The 27655-nt window shown below is 45.2% G+C and overlaps 1 protein-coding gene across 2 annotated transcripts; it reads left to right on the top strand.

The window, feature by feature from the left end:
* Positions 1 to 26529, top strand: LOC109906203 (zinc finger protein 219). 2 transcript variants are annotated; one of them, XM_031792963.1, is made up of 7 exons: positions 2 to 212; positions 12493 to 12556; positions 12947 to 14464; positions 14562 to 15384; positions 15861 to 16007; positions 19210 to 20089; positions 20240 to 26529. In XM_031792963.1, exons 3-7 carry the CDS (start codon positions 12950 to 12952, stop codon positions 20610 to 20612), a joined length of 3738 nt encoding a protein of 1245 aa, XP_031648823.1. In that variant the 5' UTR covers positions 2 to 212; positions 12493 to 12556; positions 12947 to 12949; the 3' UTR covers positions 20613 to 26529. The 2 variants fall into 2 exon arrangements, with proteins under 2 accessions (XP_031648824.1, XP_031648823.1); XM_031792964.1 differs by lacking the exon at positions 15861 to 16007 and having other exon boundaries at positions 1 to 212.
* The last annotated feature ends 1126 nt before the right edge of the window (positions 26530 to 27655 follow it).

Here is a 27655-nt window from a genome sequence, read left to right as displayed (position 1 = left end):
CTCACTACTGCACAATAAATGGATCTTTGGAAAAAATGCGAGAGAGAGGGAGAAAGGGAGGAGAAGAGGGTGAGCTAAGGGAGGGGGGAAACGGCGTATGCTTGTATACAGCAACCCTGATTTCCATTTTTTCCCCCAACTCGTAATGTATTTAATTCAAGTGAAACGTAATCATGACGTGTCGTGTCATTAATCCGCCCGCCGCCTTTCCCGTAAGTACATAGAGTCTTACTTTCATCATAAATATCTAGTTAATTTACAATATATACTATCCACACGTTTACATGTGCACTTTTATATAGGGTGGTATGGAACTGCGGTTGTGTAGCACTATAGTAAAACCTCTCCAAAATTGTTGTATTTATCGCGAATGTTGTTGTCTTCATGAACAACAAATATGTGGCGACGACTTTTTTCTTTTTGGCGGGGGGGGGGGGGCATATTCGGGTAATCATCCTATAACGTTAGTTGCTGTGATTGAAGCTTATTACGTCCATTTTTATCTAGCATTTTGTTTACACCTTGCAGTTTCCATGCGTTAGTATAGTGGGTGGATTGTTGAAAGTGATTGGCGTGTTGTACTCGGTGTGGTGTGGTGTGTGTGCTGCATGTATGTTGCAGCACTTCGGCACTTTACTGTGTCATGTATGAGGCCGGTGTTGTATATGCGCGCGTGGCCGACTGTCTGCATGCGATAGCCCTATAAGCTACGGTATATCATGATGGAATAGTTTCAGCTATAACTTGGGGCCTAAAATGTCCTACTTGCAATGCCGGATAACATATTCGCCTAGACTGTAAATTACTTTATTATGTTTGAAGTGCACTAAAAGTCCGCTAAAGTGAACGCACAAGTGTAGCCTATTAAAGCCTATTAATTGTACAACTTTGATCAAGTTTTACATTTGATGTATTGCTCTAAGTAGGCCTATTAAAATCGTACTCTGAATGCCAATTGCACTCAACCATGCATGCGCATCGAGTTTGGTTCACATTAAAACATAAAAACGCAGTTTTGACATAAATAAATTGCATATCAGGATCAAGCAGCATATATTTGATTCGCGTCTTAACGCTCGAGAACCTTTGATCTCCGCGGACATATTTCTTGGTTAACTACATGTTCCAGTGTGATTTACAAAGCTGCAACGCGAGTACATTCCATTCAGAGATGCATTTAGACAGGTTTATTATTTTGTTGGAGACACATCGCGTACGGCACATTTTTAAGATGACCAGTTTAACCAAATGTAGGTAGCCTCTATGTGTGCAGGCTAGGCTACACCTATCCAACTCTACCAAACGGTTTTTAAAAATATCGTCCTCCCACTAGCCTACTACTATATTTACCAGGACGATTCGTAGGCTATACTATTACAACCGGTAAACTTGTTCTAGCCTCAGCTCTCATGAGTACGAGCTTCAATGTAGCTATTGGCTACCTTTCACCTTCTTCGGACTACAGTTATTTCGCAAGAAAGTAGCAAGTGTGTTGCGTGCAACATTGTATCACATTCTGAAAACGCAAGTTGATATAAGATAGGGGGATTGTTTTATGTAGCCTTCCGTACGTGTGCTAGACAAAATGTGAGAAGGTCTGATTTAGTTTTAGGGTGATGGAGGGGGAGATTGGCAGCGAAATTCAAGATGAAATCCATGATGGCACTTTTCTCGTCCCCCGATCCCTCGTCGCAACACTCATGTCTTATATCTCCTCCCTTTCAATCTTTTGTTATAGAAAATGTAGGAACAAAATGGATGAAGCATGGGGGAGAGATAGATAGGCTACATGACAAACAGAGAATAGACAAGGACCGTGACTCCTCAACGGTTTTGAGATTTAAAACAATCGCGTTACTATGTTCACTTAGAGGATTTTAAGATCATATGTTACAAGCTTAATGTCTGGAGACCAGCTGCGAACGGGACGCGTTTTTTTTTTGGGGGGGGGACGACGACGACGACATTACGTGTGTAGGCTGTGCACCCGGGCATTGTTTATTGGTAGTTATTTATTTCATTACTGTGGCTTTTTAATTGAGATGGCCGCGAGAGAGAAGGCAGGGGGAAAGAACGACTGAAAATGGTTGCACGTTATTGACGCAAATCATCATACAGGGCGAGGAGGAAATTCCACTCCAGATAAGAGGCAGACGTGTCATCTGCGGTGACCGGAGTAGCACAAGACACTCTGGTCGCAGCCGTTTCAAATCCCACAGCCACCGAAAAATTTCCCGTTTTCACCCTACCTACCATAGTTTTATTGCACACTGAAACTATTGTAATATGATATAAGGTAGACTAACAGGCTACTGTAACACATTCCCTTCCTGTCCTTTTTGAATTTTCAGCTTGTAGTTTTTGATTTCCCCATCAATCAAACTATGTAGATGGATTTATAAACATGCTTCTGCAACCTAAAATATATTTTATAATTTCACATTTCTATATATTTTTCAAGAAGTGTCAGTTTGAGGGAAAGAGTGTGTCATCTTTAGATGCTGTTATAAATCTAGATAGAATACTGGGGAAGGGATTCATTGGGAAGGTGACTTTTTACGGTCTTGTAGCCTACATTAAAGAGATTCTGCAGAACGTTTGTATACATTTCAGCCACTAGTTCTGAAAGTAACTCCCGAGCCAAAAGTGGTCCCTGAAAATGTCGTACTACGTTACATCCCAGCTAGCACAGTGGATCTGGGCCAATTTCGGCTGAGAGTCGGGGCACTCCGACGTCATGTGGCCCGAGTCTGGGCCGCTTTTGGCAGTATTACTAATGGCTAGGATTTGGGGATTGAGCTTGGGCCGATTCCGGTGTGAGTTATCTGGCCCAAATGTATTACTTGGGGCTCCGGCCGATTCCGGTGAGAGTTATCAGGCCCAAATGTATATATTACTTCGGGCTCTGGCCGATTCCGGTGTGAGTTAACTGGCCCAAATGTATTACTTGGGGTTTGGGCCGAGGCTACTCTCTGGCAGATGATTACACGGGCTGCTTTATATAATTAACATTTCATTATTTATTTTTCCATATTTTCTCATTGTTTCTATGATCAAAAAATACAATTAACATTTAAACAAAATTCTTTAAGAGTCCTGTAAAGTATTTTGATACTTTGTCCAAGTCAATTAATAAGCATTAAAAACTTTGTGGATGGAGCCTCCTGAGTGGTGCAGCAGTCTAAGACACTGCTCCGCAGTGCAAACTGCATTGCTACAGATGCTGGTTCGAGACCTATGCCTGCCGCGACCGGGAGAACCATTGAAGCGACTCACAATTGGCCTAGAGTCGTCCGAGTTAGGGGAGGGTTTGGCCGGCTGGGATATCCTTGTCACATGCGCTATAGCGACTCCTGTGGTGAGCCAGGCACATGCACGCTGACACAAAATGTTTTCTTTTTTGTGGATGGGTATAATTTGTATGTATAAAATGTAAAATAGTAATATTTAAAATGACTAAATTACACTGTAATTAAATGTGCATCGGGCCGCTTCTGGGGGGATTCTGGTAAGATGCCGGCAAAGTCGGCTGAATTCTGGTAGACGGATACGGCCTGATGTACTTGGGCCGATTCTAGGCAGTCATTCATTTTGATTTCGGGCCGACACCCGATTCCGGCCCGATTCAATCAGTTCCAGCCCCACGGAAGAGGGCCGATTCCTCATTGCTAGCTGGGATATGTGCAGATATGTGCACCATGTCATTACTCTCTCGTTCTGCTGTGAGTGCTAGCAATCAGTCAAATGGCAAGGTGCTGAAGCTGATTGGCTAGAACTTGAATTGCTAGAGGTCTGGCCCATATGGGGAAAAATGGAGGGACAGCTTCCAGAAAAACTGTCACTTTTAAACTAGGGATTTCTTGGCTAATTGAGAGAAGACAGTAATTCTGCTCATAGATTATGCATGTATGAACTACACATTTGACACATCCAGCCCAAAGCGAGAGGTTTAAAAGATACTTAGTAGTCGTCAAAGTTCCCGGAGCATGTATTTAATGCAGTGCATCTCCTCGGGACAGCACTTTAGGGGTGCAACATCTAGGTGCTCTCTCTCTCTCTCTCTCTCTCTCTCTCTCTCTCTCTCTCTCTCTCTCTCTCTCTCTCTCTCTCTCTCTCTTTCTCTCTCTCTCTCTCTCTCTTTCTCTCTCTCTCTCTCTCTCTCTCTCTCTCTCTCTCTCTCTCTCTCTCTCCCTCTCTCTCTCTCTCTCTCTCTCTCTCTATCTCTTGGAGCATCCCAACCAAGTGACTGATTTAATTGGGTCATGAAGGGTCTGTGGGATAGATAGATAGATAGATAAACACCTGCTCGGCCTCCTTAGTGACATTTAAAACACTTACAAGCAATAATTCTTAGCCCTTCACCAAGTTTAGAGTAGCATATTCCATCAACATTTTCAGCTCTCAAACCTTGTAAATGTTTTTGTAGAAAACAAGAAACCTAAGAAACCGTAATGGTGCAAGTAGACCTCTTAGAGTTAGAATTTCATAAGGTCTGAGATAACACATCCGAGAGAGAAAGGAACTAGTAATTACACTGTAATTAAGTTAATCTTACGTGTAGCCTCTACTCACCACATAACTGATGACTAAGTGTGGTGAGCGAAATATATGCTTGCGTACCAAATGGCACCCTATGTGGTAATAGGGTACCCTTTAGGATACAATCTATAAGTCAGTGTATGTTCACCGTTACAAGGGACATTAATTACAAGGGGCTTCCAAGTGGCACAGGCGTCTTAAGGCACTGCATCTCAGTGCTAGAGGCGTCACTACTGACCCTGGTTCGATTCCAGGCTATCACAACCGGCCATGATAGGGAGTCCTATAGGGCAGCGCACAATTAGCCCAGAGTTGTTCTGGTTAGGGTTTGGCTGGGTTAGGCCGTCATTGTAAATAATAATTTGTTCTTAACTGACTTGCCTTGTTACATAAAGGTTAAATTAATACAAATAAACTTACTAAGCTAGAGGCCAGCTTGCTGCTTGACCACCCAGTCTCCCAGACAGTGTCAATATTCATGATGTAATGGAATCTGTCTGGTCTGGCAGGCCAGTGGGGATCAAACTACCAGTTGATTCAGCCCTTAAGACACACACATTCATGTTACAGAAGATCTAACACTTGTAACACATAAAAGTTACAAGGACACTTTTGAGGTTAGATTGGCCTAATTGCTATCGTTTTATGAAGCATTATGCCTTGATAGAGATGAGATCTGCACATTTGAAGTCTTGAGTGAGAGACTCATCTATGGAATGTCTGCTAAGGAATCTGAGGTTTTTAATGCACACTAACATCTGCTTATAGCGTTACACTTCCAGTTCATACTCAGTCTACATGTTACTTCTGCGTCATCATATGTCCCTTTACATACTTCCCTGGATGACAACTATAAAGAGGAAAAGGAGAAGAGGCAAGAACAGGGTCCTGTCCAGTAGACATAAATGTTGGCTTTTCTCTGTTGAAAAAACTTTTTCTACGTTGTGTCCTACTGATCACCACCCAGTGGAAGGGGAAAGACCGAGTGAGAAGAGAGGAGGAGGTGAAGAGGAGTAGAAGAGAGGTGAGACGGGGTCAAGGGGCAAGAATCAGAAGACTGAGTCAGAGAAGTCAGGTACCCTCCCTCCTTCTTTGTGACGGGGGGATAACGAAAGAGTCCGATCCAGATAGTTAGAGGGAGCGAGGGAGGGAGTAAAAAAGAGAGAGGGGGTTCAGGGAAAGGTGAAATACAGGAAATGAATCCCGTCTGTGGGGAAGTTTTTCCGCGTGACCACGGCGATAAAAAACACATCAGGCTCTGAGTTACTGTACCACACAGAGAGAACACACATACACACACACACACTTTCACTAACGCATACACACTTAAACACATACGCTCTCAGGCAGACACTCTTTCACACTAACACACACTTAAACACAGGATCGATCACACACACCCTTAAAAACATCGGCCCTCACACACGTACTTACAGTACACACACACAAACTCTTCATTCTAAGACACATGTAAGCTTTAAAGACACGCGTGACACACGCGCACCGACATACTTTGGCTATAACGTGTAACTAAAAGCCATTAAGAAACTAGATGCAGAAGTCTCATACAACCCCTTTATCAAACATCAATCCATAGAAATCCTGATTCTCAGCTGCCTTCAGTAAACATGATGAGCCTCTAGACAATATTATAAATACATTAGGATCCACACCCTCGTATGAAGAATCGTAATGGCCATGCATGAACTTGCCTGAGCGGTGTCCAGCTCACAACCACAAATACAGTACCAGTCAAAAGTTTGGACACACCTACTCATTCAAGGGTTCAAGAAAAACATTTGAATGAGTAGGTGTACTTTATACATAGTTACATTGGTACATTCTTTCTCCACTGAGGTATAGTCTTTCAAATACACATACTGAGTTGTTAACACGCTGTACCGACACAGTCGTAGTGATACGATTGAATTGCATCTTTGATACTTGCATGCATGTACTGTATATGGCCCAAACTCTTGTTAACCTGTACAATAAAATTAGTTCATTCACAGTGGTGATTTAAATATTTTACTGTATTGTATGCGTGTGTGTGATACTAGGGAAAACATGAGTATAATTGTAAGCTTTCACAAGTCTTTGTAAAATCAGTTAGTTAGTGTATGCTTTATTACGGTTCCATTGGGATAATCTGCAATCCGATCAAGCACACATTCCTCATTCCTCAACAGAACAATTCAACAGACATTCATATTACAATGCCATCACATCAGACGATGCGAACACACACACAGACACACTGTCCGCCATCTATCTCCACACCACCACTATGAATAGCCACCTACAACAAAACCCCAGTTCACTATCTACCGGTCTCTTTTTTTCATATTTGAAAAGGACAAATCACATCACCATCAAATCACCATCTGATCTTTTAATTCAGTTACGGTTCATTATCTTTTTCTGTCTCTCTCTTTCTCTTCTAACTCCCTCCTCTCTATCTCTCTCTTTCTCTTCTAACTCCCTCCTCTCTCTCTATCTCTCTCTTTCTCTTCTAACTCCCTCCTCTCTCTCTATCTCTCTCTTTCTCTTCTAACTCCCTCCTCTCTCTATCTCTCTCTTTCTCTTCTAACTCCCTCCTCTCTCTATCTCTCTCTTTCTCTTCTAACTCCCTCCTCTCTCTATCTCTCTCTTTCTCTTCTAACTCCCTCCTCTCTATCTATCCCTCTCTTTCTCTTCTAACTCCCTCCTCTCTCTATTTCTCTTCTAACTCCCTCCTCTCTCTCTATCTCTCTCTTTCTCTTCTAACTCCCTCCTCTCTCTCTATCTCTCTCTTTCTCTTCTAACTCCCTCCTCTCTCTCTCTCTATCTGTCTCTTTCTCTTCTAACTCCCTCCTCTCTCTCTATCTCTCTCTTTCTCTTCTAACTCCCTCCTCTCTCTCTATCTCTCTCTTTCTCTTCTAACTCCCTCCTCTCTCTCTCTCTCTCTCTATCTCTCTCTTTCTCTTCTAACTCCCTCCTCTCTCTCTCTATCTCTCTCTTTCTCTTCTAACTCCCTCCTCTCTCTCTATCTCTCTCTTTCTCTTCTAACCCCCTCCTCTCTATCTATCGCTATCTTTCTCTTCTAACTCCCTCCTCTCTCTATCTCTCTCTTTCTCTTCTAACTCCCTCCTCTCTCTCTCTCTCTCTCTCTCTATCTCTCTCTTTCTCTTCTAACTCCCTCCTCTCTCTCTATCTCTCTCTTTCTCTTCTAACTCCCTCCTCTCTCTATCTCTATCTTTCTCTTCTAACTCCCTTCTCTCTCTCTCTCTCTCTCTCTCTATCTCTCTCTTTCTCTTCTAACTCCCTCCTCTCTCTCTCTATCTCTCTCTTTCTCTTCTAACTCCCTCCTCTCTCTCTATCTCTCTCTTTCTCTTCTAACTCCCTCCTCTCTCTCTATCTCTCTCTTTCTCTTCTAACTCCCTCCTCTCTCTATCTCTCTCTTTCTCTTCTAACTCCCTCCTCTCTCTATCTCTCTCTTTCTCTTCTAACTCCCTCCTCTCTCTCTATCTCTCTCTTTCTCTTCTAACTCCCTCCTCTCTCTCTCACTATCTCTCTCTTTCTCTTCTAACTCCCTCCTCTCTCTCTATCTCTTTCTTTCTCTTCTAACTCCCTCCTCTCTCTCTATCTCTCTCTTTCTCTTCTAACTCCCTCCTCTCTCTCTCTCTCTCTCTCTCTCTCTTTCTCTTCTAACTCCCACCTCTCTCTCTCTATCTCTCTCTTTCTCTTCTAACTCCCTCCTCTCTCTCTATCTCTCTCTTTCTCTTCTAACTCCCTCCTCTCTATCTATCTCTATCTTTCTCTTCTAACTCCCTCCTCTCTCTATCTCTCTCTTTCTCTTCTAACTCCCTCCTCTCTCTCTCTCTCTATCTCTCTCTTTCTCTTCTAACTCCCTCCTCTCTCTCTATCTCTCTCTTTCTCTTCTAACTCCCTCCTCTCTCTATCTCTATCTTTCTCTTCTAACTCCCTTCTCTCTCTCTCTCTCTATCTCTCTCTTTCTCTTCTAACTCCCTCCTCTCTCTCTCTATCTCTCTCTTTCTCTTCTAACTCCCTCCTCCCTCTCTATCTCTCTCTTTCTCTTCTAACTCCCTCCTCTCTCTCTATCTCTCTCTTTCTCTTCTAACTCCCTCCTCTCTCTATCTCTCTCTTTCTCTTCTAACTCCCTCCTCTCTCTATCTCTCTCTTTCTCTTCTAACGCCCTCCTCTCTATCTCTCTCTTTCTCTTCTAACTCCCTCCTCTCTCTCTCTCTATCTCTCTCTTTCTCTTCTAACTCCCTCCTCTCTCTCTATCTCTCTCTTTCTCTTCTAACTCCCTCCTCTCTCTCTCTCTATCTCTCTCTTTCTCTTCTAACTCCCTCCTCTCTCTCTATCTCTCTCTTTCTCTTCTAACTCCCTCCTCTCTCTATCTCTATCTTTCTCTTCTAACTCCCTCCTCTCTCTCTCTCTTTCTCTTCTAACTCCCTCCTCTCTCTCTATCTCTCTCTTTCTCTTCTAACTCCCTCCTCTCTCTATCTCTCTCTTTCTCTTCTAACTCCCTCCTCTCTATCTCTCTCTTTCTCTTCTAACTCCCTCCTCTCTCTCTATCTCTCTCTTTCTCTTCTAACTCCCACCTCTCTCTCTATCTCTCTCTTTCTCTTCTAACTCCCTCCTCTCTCTCTCTATCTCTCTCTTTCTCTTCTAACTCCCTCCTCTCTCTCTATCTCTCTCTTTCTCTTCTAACTCCCTCCTCTCTCTATCTCTCTCTTTCTCTTCTAACTCCCTCCTCTCTATCTCTCTCTTTCTCTTCTAACTCCCTCCTCTCTATCTCTCTCTTTCTCTTCTAACTCCCTCCTCTCTCTATCTCTCTCTTTCTCTTCTAACTCCCTCCTCTCTCTCTATCGTTCTCTTTCTCTTCTAACTCCCTCCTCTCTCTCTATCTCTCTCTTTCTCTTCTAACTCCCTCCTCTCTCTATCTCTCTCTTTCTCTTCTAACTCCCTCCTCTCTCTCTATCTCTCTCTTTCTCTTCTAACTCCCTCCTCTCTCTCTATCTCTCTCTTTCTCTTCTAACTCCCTCCTCTCTGTCTCTCTCTTTCTCTTCTAACTCCCTCCTCTCTATCTCTCTCTTTCTCTTCTAACTCCCTCCTCTCTATCTCTCTCTTTCTCTTCTAACTCCCTCCTCTCTCTCTATCGTTCTCTTTCGCTGTCTACCTCGTCCCTTCTTTCTCTCTTCGCCATTTTGGCAGGCCCCAATCTACCAGCTGATATCAGCATTCCCTGGCACCGTGCCAACTGGCTCCGCCGCAGGACAGAAAGACAGAGGGAGTGAGAGAATGAAAGAAAATTAGTGAATAATAGAAGGAGGAGCGAGCGAGAGAGAGAGAATGAGAGAGAAAGAGAGGGGGATGGGAGGAGAATGGAATCACAATGAGGGAGGGAAACAGAGAAAGAAAGAAAGAGAGACAGGGAAAAGAAGGAACAACAATGGTGGATTAAGAAGGAGAGAGAGAAGAGAGGGAGCAGAGGGAAGAGAAGGGGGAGAAGGAAGAGACAGAGTATGATTGATACGGTGTGATATCCCTGTTTGTTATGGCGGAGCTAAAATGTCAACTGGCTTTTTGTGGTCCTGGCCCGCTGACACACACACTCACACAGTATATATGAACACACAGACGTACAGAGCGTACACAGATCTGCACACACAGATTGTTTAGCCATAATGATGATGACCTTGTATACGACCGTGTGTTTCAAGTGCTTCTTCGCTGATCTGTTACTAAAGTTGCGGGTGAAAACATGCCTGACATATAATTGGCGTCTGTTCTTGTAAACATTCAAATGCAGTGGCTTGTGTGTTTTTTGTGTGGTTGTATGTGTTCAGATTTGTGTGTGTGGTTGCTTGTGATTCTGTAGGCTCAGATGTGTGTGTGTGTGTGTGTGTGTGTGTGTGTGTGTGTGTGTGTCTGTGTGTGTCTGAATAATACCTGTGCGTCAATCTAAGTAACATAATAAAAATGAATGCATGGGCTGCATCTTAATCCACCACATCCGTCTTTGTCGGCCTTCCTCATCCCTGGTTGAAGGTTTACAAATGCTTATGCTTCTAGATCCAACAGTGCAGCAGTATCTAACAGGTAATATCTAACAATTCCACAACAAAAACTTATACACACAATCTAGGAAAGGAATGGGACGAGAATATGTCAAATATATGGATGAGTAGTGACAGAGCGGCTGAGATGCAATAGATAGTAAAGAATAGATAGTGAAGGATACAGTATACAGTATATACATATGAGATGAGTAATGCGAGATATGTAAACATTCTTCAAGTGGCATTATTAAAGTGACTAGTGTTCCATTTCTTAAAGTGGCCAAAGATACAAAGTCTGTAGGTAGGCAGCCGCCTCTCTGTGCTAGTGGTGGCTGTCTAACAATCTGATGGCCTTGAGATAGAAGCTGTTTTTCAATCTCTCTGTTCCAGCTTTGATGCACCTGTACTGACCTCGCCTTCTGGATGGAAGCGAGGTGAACAGGCAGCAGCTCGGGTGGTTGTTGTCCTTGATGATCTTTTTTGCCTTCCTGTGACATCGGGTGCTGTAGGTGTCCTGGAGGGCAGGTAGTTTGCTTTGTTGTTTAATGCTGAGCTGTAGTCAATGAACAGCATTCTTACATAGTTATTCCTCTTGTCCAGATAGGATAGGGCAGTGTGATGGTAATTGCATCGTCTGTGGACCTATTGGGGCGGTAAGCAAATTGAAGTGGGTCTAGTGTGTCGGGTAGGGTGGAGGTGATATGATCCTTGACTAGTCTCTCAAAGCACTTCATGCCGACAGAAGTGAGTGCTACGGGGCGATAGTCATTTAGTTCAGTTACCTTAGCTTTCTTGGGTACAGGAACAATGATGAAGCATGTGGGGACAGCAGACTGGGATAAGGATTGATTGAATATGTCCGTACACACACCAGCCAGCTGGTCTGCGCATGCTCTGAGGAAGTGGCTGGGGATGCCGTCTGGGCCTGCCGCCTTGCGAGGGTTAACACATTTAAATGTTTTACGATCACTCTATGGAAAGAGACTCTCACGAACACAATGGTGTTCTCTATACGACCCCCACAAGTGTCACGGGACTCGTCTGAATGTAACCGGTACCGGTATAAAATAAAGAATGGAAGTACAGAGGTCGTTTTGTGCCCACCCCCGAAAAAAGGGGTTGAATATGTGTCCAAAAAACAAAAATATTTCCTGAGCTTTATTTTATCTCCTCGATATAGGAAATACACTGCAAAACCTTATTCCTTATGATTTATTTATTGACTCTCTGTTTTGCCATTTATGGCATCAGTACATTTCTATAGTAGTAAATGCCAAGTTCAATATTTTATCAAATAATGTTTAAAGTTCAAATATATTTTTTAATACTTACAGGGGTCCTACAGTTCTAAATCAAATTGCTAAATGATCATTGGTATCACCATCCTAAAACAATTCCATATGTTAGTTAAAGTGGGCTTGGACTTTTTTAAGGTTAAGCTGCTACTGTATGAGTACAGAGGAAGGGTGTGTGGGGAAGTCAAAACATCTCGCGCCCATCCTGTTTGGGACAGTCCGTGTCCTGTGGTGCGCTTAGCTCACACACACAATACACACGCCGTGAAATGAAAACACGCACACACACACATACACCCCCGTTCATATACACAGACATCAAACATATGGTTAAGTTAACATCAAACAGGTGATCAACTGTTACACGTTTAAGCACACACCTGTAAAAAAGAGAGATAGACAGACTGACGCATGTTACGCGCGCACACACACACACACACACACACACACACACCACATGGATGAACAATATGTAATTTTTTTTCGGTGTAATGGATTATGCAGCAGGAGCAGTTATAATGTAAAATATGTGTGTTTTAACATATTTTTTAAACATATGTGATAACATATTGACTGTGTGTGTTTCTCAGAGCACTAAAGGAGGCCCCCTCTGCCAAGAAACTGAAGCATGGCATAGCATCACACATACTACTGGTGAGTTCTGTACAGAACACCGGAAGAATTATCACTGAATCATCACAGTCAATTATTGTAAAGTTGGTTTATGTGTAAATGAATCCCAAAAGGGATGGGTTGCCAACGAGCGATTTAACACGAAAATAAAATGTCATTCATTCGCTCTCCATACTCTCCAGCAATGAAGCGGTATGAGAACAAACTGTTCTTCATTGTCTTGCATCATGTAATTCAATATCCAGATATGAGGCATGATACCCTCTCCTGTACATTATTTCTGAATATGTAAAAATAATACAAATCAAGTCCTTTCCTTGTTGATCTCTAATGACAATTTGACATTTTTCACTCTCTCAATCTGATACTGCCATGTCATCACCTGACTCTCTCTCTCTCTCTCTCTTTCAGAGAATGGATTCTCCTCCTGAGTGTGTGTTGGCTCTGTCCTGTGAGCCGCCCCAGTCACCCCCTACACTACCATCTCTGGACCACAGTCCCCTGGCCTCCCTTCACTCTTGCTCCCAACTCTCCCCTTTACACAGCCTCCTGGACCTGCCTGTCCCCCTCAGTCCCACAGCCCTGTCCCACACCCCGACCTCCGACACCCCAGATACCACCCCCTACTCCCCCCTCTCCCCCTTCCCCCTCAATCACCACAATGAAGAAGAGGATGAAGAGAGGCTGTCAGTCCCTCTGTCCCCCACCCCAGCCATTGCTCTCTTCCCAGGGGGTCTTCGGGAGGTGTGTAGCCCCTCTCTGGAGAGCTCTCCTCCGGCCACTCCGACATCGTCAGCCCCTCTCTCAGGGTTCGGGGCCCTGGAGCTGGCTCTGTCCTCCGGGCAGCCGGGTGCCACCTGTAGTGATGAGCTGGACCTCCAGCTCTTCCATAAGGACGGAGGGTGTCTGTCAGGATCAATTCCTGGGGTGGTGGGTGTTTCTGGGGGTGTGGCCGGGCTCAAGTTCCCCTGCTTGGTGTGTGGGAAGAAGTTCCGCTTTCAGAGTATCCTGTCGCTCCACGCCCGCGCTCACAGTCTAGACAGGGACCGCCGCGCCTCAGCTCTGTACCGGACCGGTACCGCGTCCGGTAGCATCATTGGGACGGGGTCCAAGACACAGCTCAAGACCCACCAGAACCACAAGGATGTCGGGCAGAACCACTACATCCAACGCCAGAGCCCCCCGCTGTCTAGATCTCTCACCCAGGGCCATAGAGGGGAGGACAGGGATGGGGAAGCCCTAGAGGAGGCTCTCCAGATGGATCACCAGATCCTCCAGCAGTTCCTGATGGACGACAGCACACAGCTGACCCCTCTGCTGACCGAGGAGTTGCCCCTCTCTCTCTCCCTCACCTCTCCCTACTCCTCCTGCGGCCTGGGTGGTGTGGGTCCCACCATCTTGGAAAAAGCTACCGCCGTCACAGCGGCAGCGCCCGCGTTCCGCTGCCATGCCTGCAAAGGTAAATTTCGCACCGCCTCGGAGCTGTCTCGCCACGTCCGGATCCTCCACAACCCATACAAGTGCACCCTGTGTCCCTTCTCTGCCAGCCAGGAGGAGCGCCTGGCCGCACACCTCCAGGACTGCCACCCCTCCCTGTCCTCCCTGTCCCTCTCCCCACCTGTGGACCTCCCCACCCTGCCCCCCTACACCCCCAGACACATCCCTATTGTAACCACCACTACCATCATCGCCACCCCCATTCCAGACGCACCCCTGCCCACCCCCACTATCACCCCAACCACAGCCCCGGCCCCGGCCCCAGGGGTATCCCCTCTGCCTGCCTTCTGCTGTGAGACATGCGGCCAGCGCTTTACCCAGTCCTGGTTCCTGAAGGGCCACATGAGGAAGCACAAGGACTCTCTGGACCACAAGTGTCAGGTGTGCGGCCGTGGCTTCAAGGAGCCCTGGTTCCTCAAGAACCACATGAAGGTGTGTGACCTTGTGTGTGTGTGTGTGTGTCAGTATATTCTGTAATAGCAGCTGTCAAACTATTGAAGATGTGTTGTGACTTTAAACTTTGTTACAGGTGCACCTCAACAAGTTGGGCCTGAAGGCCGGTCTGGTGGGGCAGGTGGCCCCTGGCGCCGGGGCTGAACAAGGAGGGCCCAAAGGCTCAGTCACCAACCAGGGCCTCAACGCTCTCTACTCCAGCCTCCTGCTGGCTCGTGGTGGGGGTGGAGGTGGTGGTGGAGGGGGGCGAGGCGGACGAGGAAGGGGCGACAGGGACGGCGCCGGACTCTCTAGTAAATCTGCCATCTTAGGCTACCTGGGGTTGCCTAGCGACGGCGGCGCCAGCTGCATGGAACGACTCCAGGCAGTGGCTCAGGTTGCGGAGATGGGGAACGGTAACGGGGGAGGAGGAAGAGGAGGAGGAGGAAGAGAGACAACAAATGGAGGAGACCAGATAGCCATGTGGCAGTTTGTAGCTCGTAGCCTGGTAGCAGCTCAACAGGCCCAGCAGCAGCAGCACCGAGCCACATCCAGGAGCACCGTGGTGGGGGAATCTGAGCAGGTCAGGGCCTACCTTGGAGGTCTGGATCCCCGGGAGGAGCCGTCGTCTTCCGGAGCCCCATGGGAGTGCCCCGACTGTGGGAAGCTGTTCCGGAGCCTGCAGCAGGTGGTGGCGCACGCCCGCGTCCACGTCCAGCGGCCCCAGAAGAGCCACGGTCACCCTCCGCGCCACACCGGGGGAGGAGAGGAGGATGGAGGGGGGAGCCGGGTTGCAGAAGGACGAGGAGGAGGGAGAGGAAGTAGTACTGAAAGAAGACAGGAGTCCAAACTTCAAAGTGGATCTCAGCATCAACAAGCAGTCGTCGGAGGGTTCCACTCAGTGATGTCACAGTTCCAAGGTACGGTGACATGACTTCACCCCAACAAAACGTCTCCAATATGTCTTCCGTTTTTATTTTACATTTTCATTAGAGAAAAACAGGACACAAATAAAACGCTTGTAGAAAGAGTGGGTGAGTGTAGATGCTAGCAACTCAATTAGCTATAAATATCACTCGCTAAATTTCTTCCATTGTCAAATCTCTGATCCGTCTTTCTTATTCTCCCTTCCTCTCCCTCCCTTATTCTCCCTCCCTTTTTCTCCCTCTCTCTCTCCCTTATTCTCCCTTCCTCTCCCTCCCTTATTCTCCCTTCCTCTCCCTCCCTTTTTCTCCCTCTCTCCCGCTCTATCCTCCATTCTTCCCTCTCTCTTGCTCTCTCATTCCCCCTCCCTTCTTCTCTTGCTCTCCCCCCTCTTTCTCTCTCCCGTCCTCTCACTCTCTCTCTCCCTTCCCCGCCCTCCCCCCATCCTCTCCCTCCCTCTCTCTCTCTCCAGGAGAGAATGGTCTGTCTGGCTCTTCGTCAGGCTCTTCGGTGAGCTCTAGGGAGCGTGTGCGAGGCACGGGGGTGAAAGACTGCCCCTATTGCAGTAAAGCTTTCCGCTCTTCCCATCACCTTAAAGTGCATCTGAGAGTTCACACAGGTGAGCCTGCCACTAGCCCCCCCCCCCCCCCCCCCCCTCCCCAACTCACCTAACAATGGCTGGATCTCAAATCAACCCCTAGTCCGTAAACCCTACACTCTAGGGCCTAGGACGCTTATGCGTATCTATCCAACTTAGGGCCTAGGCACTCCTGTAGATCTGAGATGATTGGATAAGATACAGTATAAGCGTTACGGTAATAACTTCATCTCACTTTCTGATTGGCTGTGTGGAAATGTCGCCATATCTTCCATCTTCCGCTTCCACCTGTTCAATGAGAGTCAAAGTGGCTAGAAAGTAAGGGGCTAGACATCCATTTGGATTTCAGACAAATAATAACTAACACTACAGTCTACTCTAGCACACAAAATTTCAACTAACCTTAACTAACCCTAACCCTATATTGGGGACTTAACATCTAATTAAGTGCATACACCATTCATTAAATTCCTACTATTAAAGTTGCTGATTCTTAGACACAATCCTCTGCTCTGTCTGTTCAAATTCATTTGGCAAATAATTATACTTCAATAAATTGCCACTAGCACTATTTACTTTTAACACTTCCTTTTGAGTCTGATGGGGTATTACATGGAATGTCCTCCATGTCACTCTAGTTAGGGACTCCCGAGTGGCGCAGCTGTCTAAGGCACTGCATCTCAGTGTAACAGGTGTCACTGTAGTCCATAGGCTGAATCCAGGCTGCATCACATCTGGCCGTGATAGGGCGGCGCAAAATTGGCGTCGCCAGGGTAGGCCGTCATTGTAAATAAGTATTTGTTCATAACTGACTTACCTAGTTAAGTACAATTGAAGCCAGTCAGGGTTCTAGATTGTGATGGAGCACTGCCATCTGTTGTTTGAAATGTGTAACTACAACCTCATTTAATACTTTAATAACCATATAGTTTCCTCTCATGTACTCTATTGGCTCTATTTTAATGAACCTAATGCAATGGTCAATCGAAGCGCTGGGCAGTAGCACTGTAGGTTCGGGGATGTGTAAGAAATATTTGTTCTATTTTCACAAGCACAATTATCGGCGCAGATGCTAATGTTGCCGCGAAAGGGTTGGGTTTTTCATGAGAAAACAAGTTGTGGGTGTGTCGAGGCGTTGCCAATCAGAAAGTGCTCCATGGCTGAATATGTGGTTGCTTCAAGTTGTGTATTTACGGTCTTTTATATATTGACTTGGAATCCAAATGTTAGTCCATTATAGTTAGTTAAAGAGCTTACAGACAAAATGGTAAAATGTAGACCTATCCCGTCTTTGCTAAATATGTTATTTTGAATCTGTTTCCAGTCCACATTGTTCTAAGTATTTGCATGGCTTCAATGTCAATATATATATATATATATATATATATATATATTCAATATATCATTTGATTTACACAACATGCCTACCACTTTGAAGATGCAAAATATTTTTTCTTGTGAAAGAAATAAGACAAAAGAAAAGAGAACTTGAGCGTACATAACTGTTCACCCCCCCAAAGTCAGTACTTTGTAGAGCCACATTTTTGCAGCAATTACAGCTGCCAGTCTCTTGGGGTAAGTCTCTATAAACTTGGCACATCTATCCACTGGGATTTTTGCCCATTCTTCAAGGCAAAACTGCTCCAGCTCCTTCAAGTTGGATGGGTTTTGCTGGTCTACAGCAATCTTTAAGTCGTACCACAGAATCTCAATTGGATTTTCTTTTTATTCTTTCTTTATTTAACTAGGCAAGTCAGTTAAAAACAAATTCTTATTTACAATGACGGCCTAGGAACAGTGGGATAACTGTCTTGTTCAGGGGCAGAACGACAGATGTTTACCTTGTCTGCTCAAGGATTCAATCTTGCAACCTTTCGGTTTATTAGTCCAAAACTAACCACCAGGCTACCTGCCACCCCAAACCCCAGATTGAGGTCTGGGCTTTGACTAGGCCATTCCAAGACATATGAATGTTTCCCCTTCAACCACTCGAGTGTTGCTTTAGTAGTGTGCTTCAGGTCATTGTCATGCTGGAAGGTGAACCTCCGTCCCAGTCTCAAATCTCTGGAAGACTGAAACAGGTTTCCCTCAAGAATTTCCCTGTATTTAGCATCATCCAGCGTTCCTTCAATTCTGACCAGCTTCCCCGTCCCTGTCAATGAAAAACATCCCCACAGCATGATGCTGCCACCACCATGCTTCACATTGGGGATGGGGTTCTCGGGGTGATGAGAGGTGTTAGGTTTGCGCCAGACATAGCGTTTCCCTTGATTGCCAAAAATTCTAAATGTTATTCTCATATGACTAGAGTACCTTCTTCCATATGTTTGGGAGTTTCCCACATCCCTTTTGGCGAACACCAAACATGTTTGCTTAGTTTTGTCTTTAAGCAATGTTTTTTTTCTGGCCACTTTTCTGTAAAGCCCAGCTCTGTGGAGTGCTCGAAGGGGGATGAAGGTAGGCTAGTGGTTAGAGTGTTGGGCCAGTAACTGAAAGGTAGATCAAATCTCTGAGCTGACAAGATATAAAAAAAACTGCTGTTCTGCCCCTGAACAAGGCAGTTATCCCACTGTTCCTAGGCAGTCATTGTAAATGAGATTTTGTTCTTAACTGACTTGCCTAGTCAAATAAAAGTACGTAAATAAAAAAAATGGTATGTCATTGCAAGTCAAAACCTGGATAGGCTGTTTTTCCGCTGTCGAAATTCATGACATAGCAACCGTGTTACCACTAGAACCAGCTTTTGGTTGGGCTTAAAATATCTCTACCAACCCTGCCTGAAATTAGCACTTTGGATCATGTGTTTAAGGACACGCCTAAAATATTTCCTTCCATCTGAGAGAAAGAGTTCTGACATAAGACAGGTCAATTGGTCAAACCTGGCGTTAGGGCTGGAAAATGCCAGTGCATCAGTTTTTACATGACGAAATTGCAAACTAACGTGCATTTGACACTCGTGTCACCTTAACAGCAGCCAAAAAAGTGCCCTATATCAGAAATCCGGGCCTCAAGGTCCGCAGAATTGTTGTTTTTCTTTCCTCTGTGGAAAGAAACAGACTGTCCATAGTGAAGTTTGGGCAAATGCCAGATGGGCTGCTCCATCTTTAGTTCAGTGGGTTTTTGAGCAGAATTATAATTATACAAATGTTACTATCCATCTACTGACATTCCTCCATTGTACCAGTGCCCTGATAACCACAACTTGTGTATGTATCTCTTTCAGGGGAGAGACCGTATAAATGTCCCCACTGTGACTATGCTGGCACCCAGTCAGGCTCTCTAAAGTACCACCTCCAGAGGCACCACAGAGAACAGAGGAACACCATGGGAGCCTCTTCATCCACCGCCTCCTCACCAGGCCTCACCACCGCCTCCCTAGGCAGAGGGGGAGCTCCACAGGGGGAGGGGAGGGAGGGGATGGCCAAACAGCGCCGGCCCCAGAGCCTCAACCACAGCTCGGCCACCAGAGGCCTAGAGGAGACGCCTTCCTCCAGGCACAATCAGCACCAGCCCTGGATACTGGGCCTCCCCGAGCAGAGAGACAGGGAACACGCTAAGGCCATGGCAGGACTGAGAGAGGCAGATCTGGAGAGCCAGTACCGGTATCTGTCCGGGGTGATGGGGGCTTTGTACCAGGGAGGGATGGAGGGAGGGTGGACGGGGGAGTCACCAACCTCCACCCCCACCCCAACCCCACCAAAGGCGCCTAAAGTGTCCCGCCGCAAACCGCTCACCACCAGCCGTATGGTGCCAGCTAATGGGAGGGAGCGGAAGGGAGGGGGGTCAGCTCCTCGGGGTTCCCAGGAGGGAGGGTTGTTGTCCCAGCCCCTGGACCTCTCCCGCCGCCCCTCCCCTGGGCTCGGAGGTCTGGAGGAGGATGGAGTACCAGGAGGAGGTGGAGGAGCAGGGGATACCCTCAACCAGTGCCTGTTCTGTCCCTTCCGCACCTCCTCGGCCGAGCTCATGGCCATGCACCTCCAGGTCAACCACACCAGCAAGTCCAGGCGTAAGAGGAGGGCCCCCATCCCCACCGCCCTGGGTGACCACGGGCCTCAGAGGCCTCCCCAACCCAGGGCCGACCCCAACCCCCTGGCCCTGTGGAGGTAAGAGATGCTTTTAGTAGACACTCTTATCCAGAGTAACTTATAATCAGTGCATAGAAAAAAACACAGTAGACTCTCAAGTAGACTCTTCTGCTTATGACGTGTATGACATGGGTAACACTTCCTAAAGTTGATCCTGTCCCATCCTAGGTATCTGAGCGAGGCTGAAGACCGGGCCCCCCTGGAGGAGTGGGCCTCATCCAGGATGGAGAGGGAGAGGGGGACGGAGAACGGCCTCACACCAGAGGAAGGGGACCTCGAGGGTCGCTACGACCACCACCACCCCGAGGCTTCTAACCGGGCCTCCACCACAATCAGGAAAAAACAGAGTGGCCTCGTCAGTAGTAGGAAGTTGGATGAGGAAGAGGAGGAAGAGGAGGAAGAAGAAGAGGATTTGGAAGGGGAGAGCATTAGTCCTGGGGATTCACCTAGAGAGCATGGGATGAGGATGTCTCTCACCATGTCACCTTCCCTCGGCTCTGACCGTCTAACCAGAGGGGAGGAAGGAGTGATGGGGGACTAAACAACAACAACAATGTCATCCTGCAGAGTGAAGGGAAAAAGCGGTTCAACTAGACATGAAGGAAGTTGTTTGGGGGTCATAGGTTGGATGTCAAGTTCATATCACCTCTTTTATATAGTTCAAGGTCATTGTCAAGGTCACGACCCCCTGACCCTTGACTTTCAAGGGCCACGGACTGAGAACCATGTCCATGGAGAGGGTCATGTAAACAACAGCTCACATACCTCTTTAGGAACCCCTTTTAAACATCCTCCATTTTTATCTCTCTTCTTTTAATATTTACATCCCGGGAGTTCAGTGCAGTCCTCTCCATTTTCCCAACCAACCAAAACCCCCCTTGTACAAACACACAGTACAGTGTAGGACTTTTGAGGCCTTCTCTTCTATATTTCAACGTTTCCTGTTTTCCATTCCATCTCCTACCAAGAGGGCTAATTGTGATGATTTGATCGAGATTGTCCTCTTGCTGCTGTGAGTCTTAATATTAGTATGTGAGCAAAAAGAAACTGTGACCTCCTACTATTCCAGAGAACACAAAAATGATTTTATCAGACCTTTTACTTCATGTTTCGAGAATAATAATACTTATAAGAGTAACGTTGTTGATTAGTTATACAACCCACCGCTGTGAATGGAGGAAATCTTTAGCAGAACAAGTGTCAAAATAGGCCAAACTTCATCACAACACTTTCAAGGTCATATTATGGTCTGTTCAAGAGCACCGATTCGGAACCGCGGTTCAACCCGGAACCATTCAAGCTGTCAACTCAAGCTAAGCTATCCAACTGTCTGCAACAACAACAAAAAACACAACAGGAGCAACAGGAGCAACTTTTTAACAGACAACTATTGACATGACAATGATCAAGGACAAGATGATCCTGGACCCTGTTATCACTGCCTCATTGGTCGGATGGCTGTTCCAAGGTCACCACGGGAACAGAGGAGCAGTTTGTCATTTCCTGTTTTCCCCTCAGTTTAGTGCCTGTCTATGTATGGTATGTCGTCAAGGGAGATCTACAGTATAGACCAGTGTTTCTGGGCTCTTATAGAACAATGATATCTGAGTATACAGTATAAAGCTAAAGTATATATGTTTAAAAAATGGTTCTAGGGTATTGTGAATAGAAAGCTGTAGTGGTATACAAAGTGGTGTGGATCTGTCTCTCGTTACAAGAGACCGATAGCATCTCTCTGTGGCTTCTGTGAAAAGAAAAAGCACTTATTAGTTGATGATGATGAAACAATAGATATACATATGAATCAAAAGAGATCAAGGTGAAAGGTCAAGAAGTGAAAATGTAGGTGAAGGGTCAGAGGTCAGTGTTTACAGCAGAAATGCCAGCATGTTCAGAGTCGGACGTGGGATAGCGGTTATTTCTTACGTTGTCGTGGTGACCAACTGACAACTGAACAAACAGAAGACTGTTTTGGGGGACACGGGACCGACAGACAGACTGTGCATCCCGAACACAATCAGCTGACACGTCTGGTCAGGTGACCAAGGCTCCACGACCGTGTCACACTCTTTCATTTCATTCCTTTTACCAGAAAAAGAGAAAAAAAACAAGGGGGAGGAAAAATGGAGGAGAGAAAAGAGTAAGTTCCCTCACAGAGCGGGGGACCGAAGCTGAGAAAGGAAACTGTTGTACTCTTGGGGTACGCCGTCTTTTAGATGACTAGATTCATTTCTTTTTAAGAGAAGAAGAAGAACAGTAGAAAAGAGTAAGCATTAAAAAAAACTAACAAATCCATAGATACATTCCGGTAGAATGTGTGTGTAGCTTTTGTAAAGACAAGAAGATAAGAAAAAAATCCCTTTGTTTATTTTCATTTCAAGAAGAGAAGCTTACAGAGAAGGTTATGAATATAGGTAATAATAATAAATATAAGGCTTGTTGTTGTGAGGAAAACACTAGTTGGAATGTCTGTCTATCAGGGTTGGGGTCAATTCCATTTCAATTCCAGTCAATTCAGAAAGTCAACCCGATTCCAATTCCAAATTTTCCCCATTGAAGAGAATTGGAATTTCAGTTTACTTCCTGAATTGACTGGAATTTAAATGGAATTGACCCCAACCCTGCTGTCTATAAAGAGCACTGTGCAAGGTTTATCATTTCCCAAAGTAGTCATTTTATTTTGACTTTATCGATAGACCAAAACCTATATCTTATGAAAATGTAATGAGTCACATTCTGTTGGAGTAAACAGCTGCCGTTTCCATCCCCTCGCCCCGATAAATCAATCAATCAATCAATCAATAATCCAATCAAAACTTTATTGTCATGTTATTATTAAGTGCTTGTATGAGATTCAAGTTGACATCACAAAATATAATTTGATATCAAAATATGAACCTATACCTAGTATCACATACCATAGCCATGGTATTGTCTTAGAGCATCATACCACACACAGTTCTGCACACAGTGAACATGCAAATATAAAAAATCCCTACTCATGATTGTAAACATCACTAAACTATTTGATTGGATAAGTCCTGCCTTCTCGCCCTCTTTGCCCATTGGTTGACGGCGAGAGCCTGGGATCGGAACAGCAGCCTTACTTTTGGTTTACGTGTTTTACTTCTATCCTCATTAGAGCGCCTTATATGAGTTTAGAAGTTCTCTAAGTGGTGTTTCCTTAAAGACAGGCTACATCCATAACTGCACTCTATTCCCTATATAGTCCGTTACTTTTGACCAGGACCATTGAGCCCCGGTCAAAACTAGTGCTATGAACCCTGATCGAAAGTAGTGTACTATTTAGGGAATAGAGTGCCCGTTTGGATGTAGACTGTAGTGTCAAAGCCACCGTGCCTTCTGTGTCAAGCACTTCCTGGATTTGGTATTTTGTAAGCTCACCAAAAGCACTTAGCCCACATCTGTCTCTCTTTCTCTCTCTCTCTCTCTCTCTCTCTCTCTCTCTCTCTCTCTCTCTCTCTCTCTCTCTCTCTCTTTCTCATCCTCTCTCATTTGTGACCTTCCAATTTTGTTCTGTCCACTCCCTCCCCCCTTTCAATCCCTTTATCCTTTCATGTCTGTGTGTATGTCTCTCTCTCTTTTCTTCCTCTCTTCCGTAACCTGTTACTCTCTCTCTCTCTCTTCTCTACCTCCCTTCCGTACCCTCTCTCTCTTTTCTTCCTCTCTTCCGTAACCTGTTACTCTCTCTCTCTCTTCTCTACCTCCCTTCCGTACCCTCTCTCTCTCTTCTTCCTCCCTTCCGTACCCTCTCTCTCTCTTCTTCCTCTCTTCCGTAACCTGTTACTCTCTCTCTCTCTCTCTTCTCTACCTCCCTTCCGTACCCTCTCTCTTCTTCCTCTCTTCCGTAACCTGTTACTCTCTCTCTCTCTCTTCTCTACCTCCCTTCCGTACCCTCTCTCTCTTCTTCCTCTCTTCCGTAACCTGTTACTCTCTCTCTCTCTCTTCTCTACCTCCCTTCCGTACCCTCTCTCTCTTCTTCCTCTCTTCCGTAACCTGTTACTCTCTCTCTCTCTCTTCTCTACCTCCCTTCCGTACCCTCTCTCTCTTCTTCCTCTCTTCCGTATCCTGTTACTCTCTCTCTCTCTTCTCTACCTCCCTTCCGTACCCTCTCTCTCTCTTCTTCCTCTCTTCCGTAACTTGTTACTCTCTCTCTCTTCTCTACCTCCCTTCCGTACCCTCTCTCTCTCTTCTTCCTCTCTTCCGTAACCTGTCACTCTCTCTCTCTCTTCTCTACCTCCCTTCCGTACCCTCTCTCTCTCTTCTCTACCTCCCTTCTGTACCCTCTCTCTCTCTCTCTTCTCTACCTCCCTTCCGTACCCTCTCTCTCTCTCTTCTCTACCTCCCTTCCGTACTCTCTCTCTCTCTTCTCTACCTCCCTTCCGTACCCTCTCTCTCTCTTCTTCCTCTCTTCCGTAACCTGTCACTCTCTCTCTCTGTGGCACCATTAGAAGGTGATGATGTGTACTATCTGGTATTGAGGCCTTTTATTCTTAGATTTGTATTGTCAGTTTGTGTGATGTTCGTACATTTGTTTGACATTTGATGCCTGATGAGATGGAGTAACATGATGAGATGGAGTCTTCTTCTTATAATTATTATTATTATTGCTTTGGCATTATTATGGAGAAGAAAGAAAGAAAAAAAGAAAAAAAATGTGTTGTTTAATGTTGTACAGAACATTATAGCACTAGAGATGTTGTGTTTTTAAAAAGAGAGCATAAACCCAAGTGCTAGTCCCGCCCACTCCTCCCTCCCATTGGCAGATAGGACAAGTGCCCTGCCAACGATAGGAGAAGTGACCTAAAGGTAACTGACTTGCCCTCAAACTGACACACATGTTCGATCCAATGAATCTAATCCACATCGTACTCTTAAATTACCCACAGAATATGTCATATTTTGTATTTAAATGCTTTAACCAGGCAAGTCAGTTAAGAACAAATTCTTATTTACAATGACGGCCTACCCCAGCGATGCTGGGCCAATTGTGCATCGCCCTATGGTACTCCCAATCACGGCCAGTTGTAATACAGCCTGGAATCAAACCAAGGTCTTTAGTGACGCCTCTAGCACTGAGATGCAGTGTCTTAGACCACTGCACCAATTTGGAGCACTATATATAATGTGATAATATGTGATAATATGAATGTCCCAGACAGGCAACAGGCAATCTTAAATATTTCCTCAATTGCTTTTTGCACTGAAAATCTCCCTGAAACATGCTTGAAATATTTTAATTGGTGCCTAGCGACACTCACCAGACAGTTTATTAGGTACACCTATCTAGCACCAGTTCGGACCCCCCTTTTCCTCCAGAACTGACTAAATTCTTGTGTCATTCTACAAGGTGTCAGAAATGTTCAAAAGGAGATTGGTCCATGCTGACACGATGGCATCACCCAGCTGCTGCAGATTGGACGGCGGTACAGCCTGTTCCTTCTCATCCCAAATATGTTCTATTTGGTTGATGTCTGGGGACTGCGCAGGCCACTCAAGTACAACTCACTGTCATGTTCCAGGCAATGTTTTTCCACTCCTCAGTTGTCCAGAGTTGGTGATTGCGTGATCACTGGAGCCGCTTCTTCTTGTTTTTAGCTGATAGGAGTGGAACACTTGGTGGTCGTCTGCTGCAACAGCCCATCCGTGACAAGAAGTTGTGCCGTTCTGCACACCACTGTTGTAGTGCGCCGTTATTTGTCTGTTTTTCGGCCCACCTGTTAGTTTGCATGATTCTTGACATTTTCCTTCGATCTCTCATCAACGAGCTGTTTTTGCCCACAGAACTACCGCTGACTGGATGTTTTTTATTTGTAGCACCATTCTCAGTAAACCCTAGACACTGTCATGCCTGAAAAGCCCAGGACGGCAGCCATTTCTAATATATTGCTTCTGGCATGTTGACACCACGCCCAAAGTTGCTTAGGTCACTCGTTTTGCCCATTCTAACGTTCAGTCGAACAGTAACTGAATGCCTTGGTGCCTGTGTGCCTGATTTATATAGCAAGCCATTGCCACATGATTTACTGTCTATAGGAGCAATCCATTTTGTACCTAATAAACTGTCCAGTTAGTGTATATTGTTGACCCTTAATTTCTTAGTTGTTTTTTTCAAAGAAAAAAAACTATAGTGGTGTGTGAGGGCATCCTATAGTGATAGGTTGTGTCCCAAATGGCACCGTATTCCCTATTAAATGCCCTGCTTTTGACCAGGGCCATAGGGCTCTGGTCCAAAGCAGTGCACTATAGGGTGCCGTTTGGTCTAACACCACTGTCTGTTGGAGAGGTGGAGGGAAGTGCTGGGTTTGGGCTCTTGTGTAGATTACTGCCATTGCAGTGAGGGAAAAATGTACCTAACATAGTAGTAACTAATAATATGAGTTTGTGGACAGATTTAAAAAACAACATTAGAGATGAATAAACGCAAAGAAAAACAAGGTTTGACTATTTCTTTTTGTGAGTCCTGTGTCATTCTCTAATGCTCTCTTACAGTGTTGTTATTTCAAAGTCAGTACCTGAGAAGGATGGAAGGGGGACAGAGGTCAAGAAAAAGACAGAACACAAAGAAAGAAACCTTGAGAGGAACCAGAGCCCATATCCACAAAACCTCTCGGAGTCGGAGCACTGATCTGGGATCAGTTCTTCCTTTTGGATCATAATGAATAATAGATATTATATGTATCACACAGAACATGAACCTGGGTTCATCACTAGTTTTGACATTTGTAGGCGGGGCTACCTCATCACATGACCCTGACCGAATCAAGTGTGTTACATAAGAACAGATCCTAGATCAGCAGTCCTACTCTCAGATGCATTCAATTATATGTAGGGTTACAACATAAGATTAAAGCTGCAAGCAGCATTGCCGGAGTTCAGCTGTGTGCCCAATGTGCCCCCATTAGGACAAGTTGGACACATTGCCCTAGTACGAGTTAATTCTGTACTATTTGAAATGCTTGCCAAATATCAGAAGTCAAAATCAAACTGATCATGCAATATTATTTGCTTTTGATGTATTTTGGACCATTTTCAATGATGTTGACTACTTTAAACATCTTCTCCAGAACTGCTGGACCGATAGGAACCAAATTTGGTATATAGCGGCTATGAATTTGGTATATAGCATCACAATTTGGTATATAGCATCACCATTTTCCAAAACTAGCTGAAAAAGTATGGTCGCTATGAGGCAATGAGCTTGAATAAAAGATTTTACCTGTCCAACAGTACCACAATGTGGACAAACTCAACCATATTTTACAGGTTAGCTAGACTATCCTTGAACGTGTGTGCCAAATTTCATCACTTTGAGTCAAACAGATCAAGAGATATAAAAATGTGCCCGTTATAGCGCTACCATGTGGTCAATATGAATGTGCTGAGCTATGTTCACTCTTCACACTTTTTGGAACATGTGTACCAAGTTTCGTTACAATACAAATATATGTGACTGATTTATATACATTTATTTGACAAACCACGCCCACGTGAATGTTTATTGGTCCATTACGGCCATGTTGTTTGATGTACTAGCCTGGGTTATAGTGTGTTAACTGACCT

The sequence above is a fragment of the Oncorhynchus kisutch genome, linkage group LG16 (assembly GCF_002021735.2).
Source record: "Oncorhynchus kisutch isolate 150728-3 linkage group LG16, Okis_V2, whole genome shotgun sequence".
Taxonomy (NCBI): Eukaryota; Metazoa; Chordata; class Actinopteri; order Salmoniformes; family Salmonidae; genus Oncorhynchus; species Oncorhynchus kisutch.
The sequence above is the reverse complement of the archived record's forward strand: the minus strand, read 5'-3'. Positions and strand labels throughout refer to the sequence as shown.